We start from the raw sequence: 14,762 nt of genomic DNA, 5'->3' as shown, positions 1-14,762 counted from the left end.
TGCGTCCCTGGATTCGGTGAGGTGTCACATATTTCTTTTCTAGTAGCGTTAGCTACGCAACATGATTTTGAGTTTGAAAAGAGTTTGCTAGCATGTCAGGCGGAGCTTCACTGACTAGCTAGCGTAACGTTAAACCAGCATGATGGCACAGCATGCGCTCATTTTGTGAATTCACATTTCTGTCTTTGGTAACGGTGTTAGGTTTTGTAAGTGTTGTGGCTATAATACAACGATGCGCTGGCAGAAAATGTACTTACCGTATTGGCCCGAATATAAGACGACCCCCCCTTTTCCAAGTTCATCTTTGGGGGAAAAAGTTTTTTGAAGACCAAATGTTCATTCATATAACTCGTATTTATTTCAAAATTCTGTTTAAAATTAGAGGCTTTTGTTTTTCACATTTAAATAGAGGTCATTTCAGTCTCATTTCCGTGAACACTTTTCATAGAAGTAAAAAAAAGAGGCTAAACTGCAGGCTACTAGACAAGCCAAATTAAAACATTGAAATTGCATTAATTCAACAAATTTGTCAGGTTTAGATTGAAAGTTCATAAACTCAGAATGTCAATGCATAACTTCCAATAGCCTACGGGTATATGGAATAAATTTGCAGAACAGTGCAAATGCTTTAAACAACGCATTAAACAATACATTAAGGTTTACAATAATAAACAACTGAAACAATGGAAAGGGTAGTTTGCTAAATTACAGCTACTCAGCACAGAGATCCGCAGCCTCACTTTGCTCACCCTCACTGTCCTCACTTTCACTTTCGTTTTTGGCGGCATTTTGTCTAGTCCGCGAATTTAAGACGACCCCCCCTTTTTAAGAGCTATTTTTTACAACAAAAACACCGTCTTATATTCGAGCCAATACGGTAATACTTTAAAAGCAAGTACTTGAGTAAACATTTGACTGGACAACTTTCACTTGTATCGGAGTCACGTTTGACCAGCGGGATCTGGACTTTGACTTAAGTAATGAAGTTGGGTACTTTGTCCACCTCTGCAGTTGGAGGTTAGGGCACTCGAGCCAACCCTGCTGGTTCAGGGAATCGAACCAGCGACCCGTTGGTCCCAAAGCTGTTTCTCTAACCATTTGGCCACGGCTTCAATTTAGAAAATTGTTCTGCATCCACAACTTTAGATCTGATAGACCGTCACTGAGGGGAACTTGGAGGAGGGGGGAGGGGGGGTGTCAGTGGGGGAGGATGTAGCGAGATAAAAAGCCTTTCAGTTTCTTACTTCGTTGCATCTATTCAAAGATTATTATTAGTAGTAGTTTAAGTATAAACCTGTAAACATGGCATGGAAATATGGGCTCCCAGCTGCCAGAACCACCCGGTGTGCTGCGATCTCCACGTCCTCCGCGACGATGGTCACGTCGCACAACACACTCTGACTGGTGGAGAAAAACAAATTAAGAGCGTCCTTTATACATCTATCACATTATAAACATCATATATTACAAACCTTATAAAAAGCAGCTGAGATAGAAAATCAAGAAAACAGCTAATTACAAATGTCTTTTATTTTCTTGTCCTAAAGTACTGTTCTAACCGTGAGTTGGCCTAGTGGTTAGCGCGTCCGCCTCTCGATCGCGAGATCTACTCACGGTCTGGTCATACCAAAGACCATCAGATACCCAATGGGTGCATGCGGCTACTGCTTATAAATACATTTTTTTCTGATCCCATGTCCATACAGTAACGATAGCATATGTACAGTGGTATGCAAAAGTTTGGGCGCCCCTGGTCAAAATCGCTGTTACTGTGAACAGTTAAAGGAACAGTCCACCATACTTCCATAATGAAATATGCTCTTATCTGAATTGAGACGAGCTGCTCCGTACCTCTCCGAGCTTTGCGCGACCTCCCAGTCAGTCAGACGCACTCAGACGCGCTGTCACTCCTGTTAGCAATGTAGCTAGGCTCAGTATGGCCAATGGTATTTTTTGTGGCTGTAGTTAGATGCGACCAAACTCTTCCGCGTTTTTCCTGTTTACATAGGTTTATATGACCAGTGATATGAAACAAGTTCAGTTACACAAATTGAAACGTAGCGATTTTCTATGCTATGGAAAGTCCGCACTATAATGACAGGCGTACTGTACTAACACCTTCTGCGCGCTTCGGCAGCGCATTGATATCTGAGCTCCGTATCATTGCGCTGCCGAAGCGCGCAGAAGGTGTTAGTACGCCTGTCATTATAGTGCGGACTTTCCATAGCATAGAAAATCGCTACGTTTCAATTTGTGTAACTGAACTTGTTTCATATCACTGGTCATATAAACCTATGTAAACAGGAAAAACGCGGAAGAGTTTGGTCGCATCTAACTACAGCCACAAAAAATACCATTGGCCATACTGAGCCTAGCTACATTGCTAACAGGAGTGACGGCGCGTCTGACTGACTGGGAGGTCGCGCAAAGCTCGGAGAGGTACGGAGCAGCTCGTCTCAATTCAGATAAGAGCATATTTCATTATGGAAGTACGGTGGACTGTTCCTTTAAGCAAGTTGAAGATGAAATGATCTCCAAAAGGCATAAAGTTAAAGACGACTCGTTCCCTTTATATTTTAAGCCAAAACACTTTACTTTCATAATGACAAAGGAAAAGGGCCCAAAGCAAAAGTTTGGGCGCCCTGCATGGTAACACTCCCTTTGGCAAGTATCACAGCTTGTAAACACTTTTTGTTGCCAGCTAATAATCTTTCAGTTCTTACCTGGGGGATTTTCACACATTCGTCCTTGCAAAAGGCTTCCAGTTCTACAAGTTTCTTGGGCTGTCTTGCATGCGCTGCTCTTTTGAGATCTATCCACAGATTTTCAATGATGTTTAGGTCAGGGGACTGTGAGGGCCAGGGCAAAACCTTCAGCTTGGGCCTCTTGAGGTATTCCATTGTAGATTTTGAGGTGTGTTTTGGATCATCGTCTTATTGTAGGACCCATCCTCTTTTTAACTTCAGCTTTTTTACAGATGGTGTGATGTTTGCTTCCAGAGTTTGCTGGTATTTATTCGAATCCATGCTTCCCTCGACCAGTGAAATGTGCCCTGTGCCACTGGCTGCAACACAACCCCAAAGCATGATCGATCCACACCCATGCTTCAGAGTTGGAGAGGTGTTCTTTTCCTGGAATTTGGCACCCTTTTTTCTCCAAACATACCTTTGCACACTGGCCAAAAAGTTCTATTTTGATTTCATCAGTCCGCAGGACTTGCTTCCAAAATGCATCAGGCTTATTTAGATGTTCATTTGCAAACTTCAGACGCTGAATTTTGTGGCTAGGACGCAGGAAAGGTTTTCTTCTGATGACTCTTCCATGAAGGTCATATCTGTTCAGGTGTCACTGCATAGTAGAACAGCGCACCACCACTCCAGGGTCTGCTAAATCTTTCTGAAGGTCTTCTGCAGTCAAACGGGGTTTTATTTGCCTTTCTAGCAATCCAACGAGCAGGTCTTTCAGAAAGTTTTCTTCATCTTCCAGACCTCACCTTGATCTCCGCTTCCATTTCTTAATAACATTACGATCTGAGGAAACGGCTACCTGAAAACACTTTTGCTACGTTCTTGTAGCTTCTCCTGCTTTGTGAGCATCAATTATTTTATTATTCAGAATGCGAGGGAGTTGTTTAGAGGAGCCCATGGCTGTTGATTTTAGGGACAAGTTTGAGGAGTCAGAGAATTTATACAGCTTTGAAATCTGCATCATCTGCCCTTTCCTAATGAGGAATTTGAACAAGCCACAGCTCAATAAGCTAATTAAGGTCTGGAACCTTGGTAAAAGCTACCTGAGAACTCAAATGTATTGGGGTGCCCAAACTTTCACATGGTGTTCCTTTTCTTTTTTCACTCTCCAATTGTACAGAACAAAAATAATACACACATCTTGCAGAAAACGCTGAAAAGAAATGTCTCGTCTTTATCGAATCAGTAGCTTTGGCGAACCACGAGGTGAATTTCGTTTATCTTTTTACCATCTGCCGGTTATCTTCCGATACTACGAAGTTATAACGAGATTTCTCTTGTTTCGTTTCTGGTTCTGAAGTTTATCAAGAAATAGAACGGGCAATCGAACTTCATCAGGATAAGTGCTGACTGGTTACGAAGTATTGCTATTGTTACACTCGTTCTTACAACACGATGACATAATGGCTCCGCCTCTACGACGCAGCAGCCGCAAAAAATGGTCCCTTCTGCCGTTTGGCAAGGCATGCTGCAGTACAGAGTCAAACTCTTACGGTTACCAGAGGACTAGCCCCTCACTGCAAGCCTAGCTGTATAGGCGAGAGGCCGAGGGCTATAGAAACGGAGATCGGCGCCGCGCATTGGAAGGACTTTAGACTAGAAAGTACCGTTCTGCTCATTACTGATACACTGCTTTGTTCCCCTGTAAAGATCAGACAGATTGTTAAACAGTGATGTGCCAAAATAATCAACTCCTCACTTCAAATCAGTCAATCAACCTGCAACTGAGGCTGAGAAGTCATTGTTTTAAAAATCTGGTTTTAAATGACGGCACAGCCTGGAATATTTTATTCCTCTTGTACCAGAGCCAATACGAATCATATTCATTATTTAATAACGAATTACGAGGTGTACTTTTTAATCCGTGTTAGTGTTGTGAAACAAGTTTGTTCGTGCCATCATGTATGTTATAGCAGCAATAACCAGTGAGCAGAAGGAAAGGGGGAAAAAAAAAAAAACACACACACACAGAGATGACGATCTTGCAGGCTGATTAAATGTGCTCATAAAACCACAGCTTTATATACAGTGCAATGCAATAATGAGTACACCCTCTTTGAAAAGTAACATTTCACACAATATGACAAGGAACACAAAGATATATTTCCAAAACGTTCCCAGACTAAGTTAAACACAGGTTCTGTTGAGCTTTTGAACTCAAAACAAAGGCTAATAATATAACTTAAATGATTTTTAGTTCAGTTTTAGTGAAATTTGTGTGGTGCAGAAATGAGTACACCCCACTGAAGGGCTCTGAGTAAAGCAACTTTTTAGGCTACCAATGTGGACCTGAACAAACAATTAACCACAGGCGAGTCTAAGGCCCAATCCCAATTCTAATTTCTACCCCTACCCCTTCCCCTTAGCCCTTCCCCTTGAAACTGAGCTACAAGGGATAGGGCTTGAAATTCAACCCTTACGTATTGGGATAGCCCTTCAACGATCGCATACGTCATCGCGTACCTCCGTCAGCGTTTACGTTAGCAAAACGCGACCAAATGCGTCATTGGCTGCGACCAGCCGCTACAGTCAGAGACAGAACCAGAAATCTCTGCTGGCAGGGTGTGATTTGTTAACTAACACCACTGAATGGGATATCTTTGGCGCTTCGTGCACCACATCCGACAGAATGAGGTGTCAGAACACTCATGTAAACAATAAAAGCGAGAATAACAGAACAAAACGTACGCAGTCAAGCAACCGAAAACAATACTCACTCCCAAAGCTTTTTAGCAGCAGCTTGGATTTCAGAAATCGCTGCTCATTCTCAGCTCGAAAGCGAATCAAGCGGCGTGTTTCCTCTGGATAACAACTTAAAACACGTAAATAATGGAGAAAATACATTTATGACAATCTTTCGCCGCGGGAACCGCCATCTTTCTGAAATCCGCATGAAATCTCGCTGAAATCCGCATGGCATTGTGGGAAATCACTCAAACCCCTTCGTTCGGAGTCTGCTCCAGGAAAATCTCCGTTTGGAGGGGTACAGAAGCCCTACCCCTTCCCCTACCCCTCCGCGTTAACTGGGATTGGGATACCCCTACCCCTTCACGTGAACGCGCAAAATGGAGGGGAAGGGCCAAGGGGTTGGTCCAAGGGGTGAAATGGGATTCGGCCTAATTAGTCATTACACAGGGGTTAATTAGGCAGTTGGCTACAAAAGGCTGTTACCTAAAGCAAACCACCCTTTCCCATTTCCTGCTGTCAGCAATGGCACCTCATGGCCAGGAAATGTCTCTGGATCTGAGAAAGCGGATTATTGCTTTACACAAGAGAGGTGAGGGCTACAAGAAGATCAGTAAAGCCTTACTTATCAGTAAGAACACGGTTGCAAAAGTGATCCAAAAATTCAAGACAGATGGAACTGCAGCCAAAGTACAGAGACGTACAGGCCGGCCAAGAAAATTAACACCCAGGCAGGAGCGGCTTGTAATGAGAAAAGTTGAGGAAAATCGGCATGCAGGTGCACAACAGGTATCTAAGGAAGTAGAGACTGAAATTGGAGTGAATGTGTCACGTGACACAATATGCCGTACAGTGCAACGGAATGGCATGCATGGGTGTCGTCCCCGAAGGAAGCCTCTCCTAAAGCCCAGTCACAAAAAAGCCCGTCTAGAGTTCGCCAGGGCACATGCTGAAAAGGATGAAGGCTACTGGGACTCTATACTCTGGAGTGATGAGACCAAAATCGATCTTTTTGGAACTGATGGCTTCAAAACAGTCTGGCGTCGCAAGGGTGAGGAGTACAAGGAAAAATACCTGGTGCCCACAGTGAAACATGGAGGGGGTAGTGTTCTTATGTGGGGTTGCATGAGTGCTGCGGGTGTTGGAGAACTGCATTTCATTGATGGCATCATGAATTCTCAAATGTACTGCTCTATACTGAAAGCTAAGATGCTTCCATCACTTCGGGCTGTTGGTCGTCGTGCCATTTTTCAACATGACAATGACCCAAAACACACATCTAAGGCCACTGCTGACTTTCTGAAGAGGAACAGGGTGAGAGTGATTCCATGGCCAAGTATGTCACCTGATCTGAACCCTATAGAGCAGGGGTGGCCAACCAGTTGGAGACCAAGAGCCACATTTTTTATTGTATTACCGCAAAGAGCCACATCATACACATGGGCACACGAACATCACCCATCCCTTCCTCTCTCTCTCTCTCTCTCTCTCACACACACACACACACCTCTGCTCAGCCAGATTAATAGTAAATGTCACACACCAACATATTTACTCCTACAGTACCAAGACCACAGGCTGAGGCCAGTCATTTTTAACAATGAACATTGTGTGCACTTACTATGCATGCTGCTTAGTGGGACTCATGGCATTACCAAAAAAAAAAAGCCGCACCATACACATGACCATCGCCCCCCCCTCACAGACACACACGCTCAAGCACGCATCTCTGCTCAGCCAGATTAATAGTAAATGTCACACGCCAACATGAGAGAAATGTACTCCTTCAGTCAGTACTAATACCACAGGCCAGTCATTTACAGCAATCAATATTGTGTGCACTTACTATGCATGTTGCTTTGTGGGACTTCTGACATTCCTTGCCTTGAACAATCCTCTTCAAATCTGCCTTGTATTCCGTCGTTGCCACTCGAAGCAGTTCTTTCACATGGGTGTCAGTCAGAACAGAACGATGCTTTGACTTCACGTGTTTCATGGTAGAGAACACAGACTCGCAGAGTATGTTGACCCAAACATTGACAGTATCTTAAGCGCAGCCCGTTTCACATTCGGGTATTTTTCCAATGGCACACTTTTCCAAAACTCAATGGTGCCTTCCCTCAAAACAGGTTTCAGTTGGTCTTCCTCACGAAGATCGATCATCTCCAACTCAGCCGCAGCCTCATCTGTGACAAGCGGGGCTTTCAAACAGTCCATCTCCGCATCGAATGGGTCGACGAGGAACGTAACCTGTGGCCTTTTCAGTTGTATATCACGGAACCGGGTTACAAAGCTTTCGTGCAGGTTTTCAATTAGTGTTGCATATCTGGCTCCTTGCTTATTCAGGGAGGCGGGAAGCTTTGAAATGAGCTAATGACGACTGACATATAAGGCAGAATGGCTTGCCATTACGTTCAACAAACAAGTATAAACTCTCCCACTCTGTTAAAAATGTCCCATGTTCGTCTTCATATTTTCATTTTGCTGTGCATTTTTTCATTGCCATTTTGAGAGGCTACTTGACACAAGATACACCTTGCCCAAAAACTTAGCGATTATCTCACGCACATGCGCATTTGACATGACCTGAAAATACCGTAAGGCTGCTGGGCCATAGAAGGTTCACGCTGCACGCTGCATGCTGCACGCTACACGTTCACGTGAAGAACCGGACCCTGGGCCATTAAACTTCATGCTTGGATGTTCACGTGTTGCGTCTGTTCTACTTTGACCGAGTAACCAACAATATGGACTCTTCGGATGACGACGATTGCCTCATTCTGCTTTTACTGAGACAGAGGAAGAGAAAAAGGAACAGAATTTGGAGCCGAGAACACTTCCTTCTGAGAGAAACCCGTGGTGAATTTCACCGAACATTCTATAATCTGCTTGACAATCCCGATGAAGAACTATTTTTCAATTATACCATTCAATTATATTTTTTCTGAAGTTTTCCCCTGAAAGCATAGAGTTATCTCCCTAGACCCGTTCTGATTGGCTGGCGCGGCGGTGACCGCATGCATTGACTGGAATTTCCGTCTTCACGCCTAGAAAAAAGTGTGCATGTTCATTTCTCGCTTCACGCGTGAAGTGTGCAGCGTGCAACGTGAACGCCGTTCTATGGCCCAGAGCAAGTCATGCTACGTTTGTCCACTTTTCTTTACACGCGTGTAGCGTGCACCTTCTATGGCCCAGCAGCCTAATATACCCAAGCAAAGCGAAGATGCATTTGACGAAAATACCATACTGAACTCAAGCAAAGCACACATGCACATAAAAAAAAAAAAAAAAAACACAAACACAAACTTCGATATGAACGCAAGAGCCGCATGACACCGGGCAAAGAGCCGCATGCGGCTCGCGAGCCGCGGGTTGGCCACCCAAGCTATAGAGCATCTTTGGGGAATACTGAAGAGGCAGGTTGAGCATCACTCTCCATCCAACATCCAGGCTCTGAAAGATGTCATCCTTGAAGAATGGAAAAAGATTGATGTAGCCAAATGTTGTCAACTTGTGCACTCCATGCCAAGGAGACTCGGGGCTGTCATTGCAAATAATGGAGGCCATACAAAGTACTAAATGTACTGGATGTAATTGAGTTTGTTGTGGGGTGTACTCACTTTTGCTCCACCCCACTTTCACGGAAACAGAAAAATATGTAATTTAAGGCATCTTTTCACCTTTCTGCTTGAGTTATAATGTAAGAACATAGTGCAATAAACATCAAGGAACTGTTTGGGACATATTGTTTGTGTTCATTTTAATACCCTGAAAAATGTCGTTTTTCAGGGGGGGTGTACTCATTATTGCATTGCACTGTATTACAACGTCATGGAACGGAGTTTTCGAATAATTCAGGGAAATCGCCGCCACAATACGCGACTCGTACATTAATCTTTATAACTAACATTAAACACGTATAATGAAATCCTGAATTTTTATTTAAAATCACTGCTCTATTTTCACTAAATCCAGGGCTTCGGAGATCTTTCTTCACACTAACTCATCGTTTAAACGCCTCACTGACTCGTCCGTTCTGAAACCTGGACTAATGCTGATTACGCTAACGTACCTGCGCAACTCGTTCATGATCCTGAAAGCCTTCTTCATGTGCCGAGGGTTAATAGTGACCGCGCTCTGCTTCTCACACACGTCATCCTTCAGCTCCACAGCTTTATGATGGCAAAGCTTCGTGCATCTGAAAGAAAGAAAGAAAGATTAGGGAAGGATTATTTTTGAAAAAAAAAAAAATCACATCACGATACGTTATGATACGATACTAATATTAATACAAATCACAATTTTGAATTCCACCGAGGTTTTGCTTTTGTAACATTTCAGTGACAAATATTTTACACACAAAAAAAAAAGGATCAAAAATAAAATAACTGACTAAAAGAGTCCGTCGTGTCCAATTAAATCACTTGTTACAGTGAGGAAGAAAGGACTGGATCCTGACACTAAGGCCCTGTTTACATTATTTCGAATCAGCGGATCATCAGATTAACGTTTTTAAAACGATTCGCGTACACACAATTTCTGTGCCCGCAACCAGCGCTCGAAACTAACGGTGTCCCGACGTCCCGGGGACCGTAAAAAACGTCATCGGGACACAAAATTATCATATCTGGGACAATGGAAAAAATAGATCTAGAAAAAAAGTTCTACATTAATATTATTTACAAAGCCGTAACACATACGTAGACATTCACCTAATTTGTCAATTTGAATTTTAAAACGTTAACAGCGAAAAATACATAGTAGCTACACTTTCGATGCACCTGCATCCGTAGGCTACAGAGCAGCGCATTCTGTTCTAGAATCTTCAGCCGGAGTCCGCATTATATGGACTCGGAATGGAATTGCTACCGCACACGCTGCGCCGACTCTTGCCAGAACAAAAACGCTTAAGTGGTTGAAGCGGACCGACCGCGGGGAAGAAACTGAAAGCCCAGACATAACGTCTCCGGGACCTTCAGGATCCAAAGTGTCATCGCCTGGTCTGCAGGCAACGCTAGCAACTGAATGAACTTAATGAACACTGTTAGACACGTTATAAAATACAACAGGAATGATGTGGATGATATTGACGGAAGATACCGTTCAACAGAATAAGTGAGTTTTCTTGGTGTCTTTCTAGTTCAGAAAGTTTAGTCAGTCAGCAGCACAACTAGGCTCGGACCTGCCACTATGCTGATGTTGCTAACATTTGCACCCGGCAGCGAAAGTTCATAAAAATGGATAACGGTAATGGATAACGGAAAGTTCATAAAACTGGATAATGGTAATGGTGAAAATGATAAGTTGGCCTTATAAGTGCCAACAGATATTCAAGGTATAAGTAGATGAAATGAACATAAAAGGGGTCTTATTTTCAACTAAAGTGTACTGCAGATGTAGGGAGTTGAAACATTTTCTGAATGAGCTAGTTGGCCCCTTTAAATAAACGGGTATCTATTCATACAGTGAGATCGCCAAAGTTTAATAAACTGAAAATGCAATAACTGTAACTTTGAAGTAGATGATGTATTGGACATGTGTCGCTTGTGTCTTGTGACTTATTGTAAAAATGATATAAAGGGTTCAAAATCGCATAGTTACAAATGAGCAATTCCAGCGTTATGGACGTGACACTTGAACTCAAAATGGCAACAAATGACCCAGTGCATGTTTTATTGTCTCCCAGTATTTAAACAGGTGTTGCATATTTTAAGGCTGTACCATACTGGAGAAGTGATAGAACAAGAACAATTCCCATAGTACATCTAGGGCATGCCAGAAAATGCCAATAAAAGATGCGTTATGGATGTGACAGAAAAAGTATCACTTTTCTTGGGTGACTGTACATTTTTATCAAACTCTATGAAATTGTAAACCTAATGTCGAAATGGAGATATCCATTTGATAGAGGGGTCCAAGGTGAATATTAAAAAATCTTTGTTTAAAATATTTTGTATTTCATGCAGAGTTTCGGAAGGAAAAGTCAGCGTTATGGATGTGACGAAATTCCGTTATGGATGTGACGCGTCTGAAATAGACATGGCATATGTTTAGAAAATCAGCAATTTAACCACCATAACCCTTTGAAAAACTCTCTAAATATCAGCTAAAACTATCAAAGTTCTTAAATAATATTTAGGATGTCTATTGTTTTGCTGTTTTGTGGATTTTAGCATACATTTCTGTGGCTTGTGGCAATAATATAGAATTGTACATGATCAAAGTTGATTTTAGCTTGGGGTTTACATTATAAGAAAGAAAGACTGACAGTGACATATTAGGTTGGTTACAAATTGGTTCAACTTATTCACATCTGTAAAATACAGGCCTAGGTGAGATCTCTGGGAGTGGTTTTGATGGATTACATGTTGCTTTATTTTTGCATGGTGAGGTTGACATTTACATGGAATTGCCCAAATATAATAGTAACTTCATATGATAATATTAACCACTGGTTATTTCAGAGAGGAAAAAAATGGGGACACTATTGCTTCCATTCGGGACAATACAACACAGAATTCGGGACCACTGGGGGACACAAAGAAAAAAAGTTAATTTCGAGCCCTGCGTGAACTACCTGTCAAATTGGGCGGGATGTTCACGCCTCCGTAGCGTAACATCAGCTGATAAGGCACGTCACCACTCGACATCTGGTGACTGTTTTGAAGGCGGCGGAAGATTCTCGCCGAAACTGTCAACAAGGTAACATCTTAAAAAATCCTTGTCTTAAGAAACGAACTTAAAACAGCTTTAATAGTTAGACATAATGAACTTCCACTACATAGTACCTCTCCTAGGTTCAAACTGGTACCCTTCTAAGCCATAACCTGCTTGCAGTGTGTCTTGCGGGATCTCTTCGTATGATTCGACAGAGCTGTCGCTTTCACTTGATGCGCCCGACGCCATGATTACACGCTTCTCTCCTCTATTTCGGAGAGTTCCGCTAGTGCAGTGGGTAGCGCTGACGTCACGGTCTTTTAAAAATGGCGACTCTTGTACGGTTTAGCGTATAAAGTATTATATTTACAATTACCAAGATATTTCGTTGTTTTCTAGTACATAAATTTGATAGAATACTTAAGAATATGTTACTTTGTCACATCAGCAACTGTGTATATTATATTTGGTACCCCTTTAAAGGAAAAAAACATTTTTAAAAGGTGTTGTGTCTAGTTTTACTAATCCAAAGAGGGGAGGAAAAAAAAAAAAAAAAAAAAAGAGCAGATGCAGACCACCATTGTTGTCGCTGTACCTAATGCTAGCGTTAAAGCAGAGACGTGTACAGCGTTGTATGACGTGGCTCTGTGGTGGCTCTCTCGCTCGTGGTAAAGCAAACCAGTTCTTAGAAGGTTTGCAAGTTGAACCAACTGGGAACCGAGACCAACACCAGCTCAGAACTAGCACCTAGTTCATGTGGATGGAAAGAAAGGATTCGTATCTGTGAAGATACTCAGTCGTCCAGGTACATAGTAAACTGTGGTTGGTAGAAAAGAGCAACTGGACTTGCTTGAAAAGTCTTGAAGACGTTTCGCCTCTCGTCCGAAAGGCTTCCTCAGTTCTGTCTGTCCGATAGGGAGTATTGCCTTTCGGACGAGAGGCGAAACGTCTTCAAGACTTTTCAAGCAAGTCCAGTTGCTCTTTTCTACCAACCACAGATTACTATGTACCTGGATGACTGAGTATCTTCACAGATATGTTTGTACGCACTTTGGGATGAGATCCCTTCGACTGGTGCGGGAGTATGAGAGGACTTCCAGAAAACTGGCAAACATCTTAGGCTACGTTTACATTAGACCGTATCTGTCTCATTTTCTTCGTGGATGCACTGTCCGTTTACATTAAACCGCCTGGAAACGGGAATCCGCCAGGGTCCACGTATTCAATCCAGATCGTGTCAGCTCCGGTGCTGTGTAAACATTCAGAATACGCAGATACGCTGTGCTGAACTCTAGCTGGCGTCTCATTGGACAACGTCACTGTGACATCCACCTTCCTGATTCGCTGGCGTTGGTCATGTGACGCGACTGCTGAAAAACGGCGCGGACTTCCGCCTTGTATCACCTTTCATTAAAGAGTATAAAAGTATGAAAATATTGCAAATACTGATGCAAATACTGCCCATTGTGTAGTTATGATTGTCTTTAGGCTTGCCATCCTTCCACTTGCAAGTGGTAAGTGATATGCGCTGGGATCACACACACAGCGGCTCAGTCCCGAATCACTGCTCGTGCGCTCCACTCGCGCGCTCTGTGAGCTGCGCAGGGCCGGAGTGCGCACCCTCCAGAGGGCACTCGCTGTTCAGGGCGGAGTGATTTGGAGCGCAGGATGCCTGCGGAGCCGAGCGTATCCGTGTATTGGTATTGCTGTGTGCACGCAAATCGTGTATTGGTGTTGCTGTGTGCACGCTAATCGTTTTAAAAACGTTAATCTGATGATCCGCTGATACGGTCTAATGTAAACATGGGCTTAGCCAGAGAGGATCGTTCATTTTTGTCAACCTGGAACGACCATCACTGAACAGAGGTGGGTGTCTATGACATCTATCAGCCACCTACAATGCAGCCATCAGCATTCTGATTCGGATTCTATGATGATCCATGAGAGGATAAATACCTGATACTCCCTATTAGTCAGACAGAACTGAGGATGCCTTTCGGACGAGAGGCGAAACGTCTTCAAAGAAAGGATTCGATTTCAGGGAATCGGTCCAAACTTCTGTTTGTGGAAATCTTAATGGACAAAAAGAACTTGGAGACAACTCTCTTTTACAATCCGTGCCTTTGAGACCACTGTGAGTGATCAGATGGTGATCGGTTAAAGTGCCTTTAACGTCCTTAAACCCCACTTTTTTTCCTTGTACAAAGCAACAATCGTTATGCGTTTTCGAACCGTAGCTGATCCAAAAGGATCCTGTTCGACAGGGTCGCAGGCAAGCTGGAGCCTATCCCAGCTGACTACGGGCGAAAGGCGGGGTACACCCTGGACAAGTCGCCAGGTCATCACAGGGCTGACACATAGACACAGACAACCATTCACACTCACATTCACACCTACGCTCAATTTAGAGTCACCAGTTAACCTAACCTGCATGTCTTTGGACTGTGGGGGAAACCGGAGCACCCGGAGGAAACCCACGCGGACACGGGGAGAACATGCAAACTCCACACAGAAAGGCCCTCGCCGGCCACGGGGCTCGAACCCGGACCTTCTTGCTGTGAGGCGACAGCGCTAACCACTACAGCACTGTGCCGCCCCGGGCAGAAGATTATCAAGGATATTCCTGAGTAAACGGTTCTCTTTTCGAGCCCCCAAGACGAGAAACAGATGCCA

General features: G+C 43.4%; 1 protein-coding gene across 2 annotated transcripts in view; it reads right to left on the bottom strand.

Annotated features, from left to right (window-relative positions):
* klhl2 (kelch-like family member 2) overlaps window positions 1-14,762 on the bottom strand; it is a 96,131-nt gene that overhangs the window by 47,236 nt on the left and 34,133 nt on the right. For both annotated transcript variants that reach the window (XM_060916576.1, XM_060916577.1), the window contains exons 2-3: window positions 9,505-9,630; window positions 1,295-1,401 (exon numbers count right to left, since the gene is read on the bottom strand). In XM_060916576.1, coding sequence (XP_060772559.1) covers window positions 1,295-1,401; window positions 9,505-9,630 — 233 coding nt within the window. The remainder of the gene's footprint in view (window positions 1-1,294; window positions 1,402-9,504; window positions 9,631-14,762) is intronic.

This window comes from Neoarius graeffei, chromosome 3 (genome assembly GCF_027579695.1).
Source record: "Neoarius graeffei isolate fNeoGra1 chromosome 3, fNeoGra1.pri, whole genome shotgun sequence".
In the NCBI taxonomy this organism is placed as follows: Eukaryota; Metazoa; Chordata; class Actinopteri; order Siluriformes; family Ariidae; genus Neoarius; species Neoarius graeffei.
The sequence above is the reverse complement of the archived record's forward strand: the minus strand, read 5'-3'. Positions and strand labels throughout refer to the sequence as shown.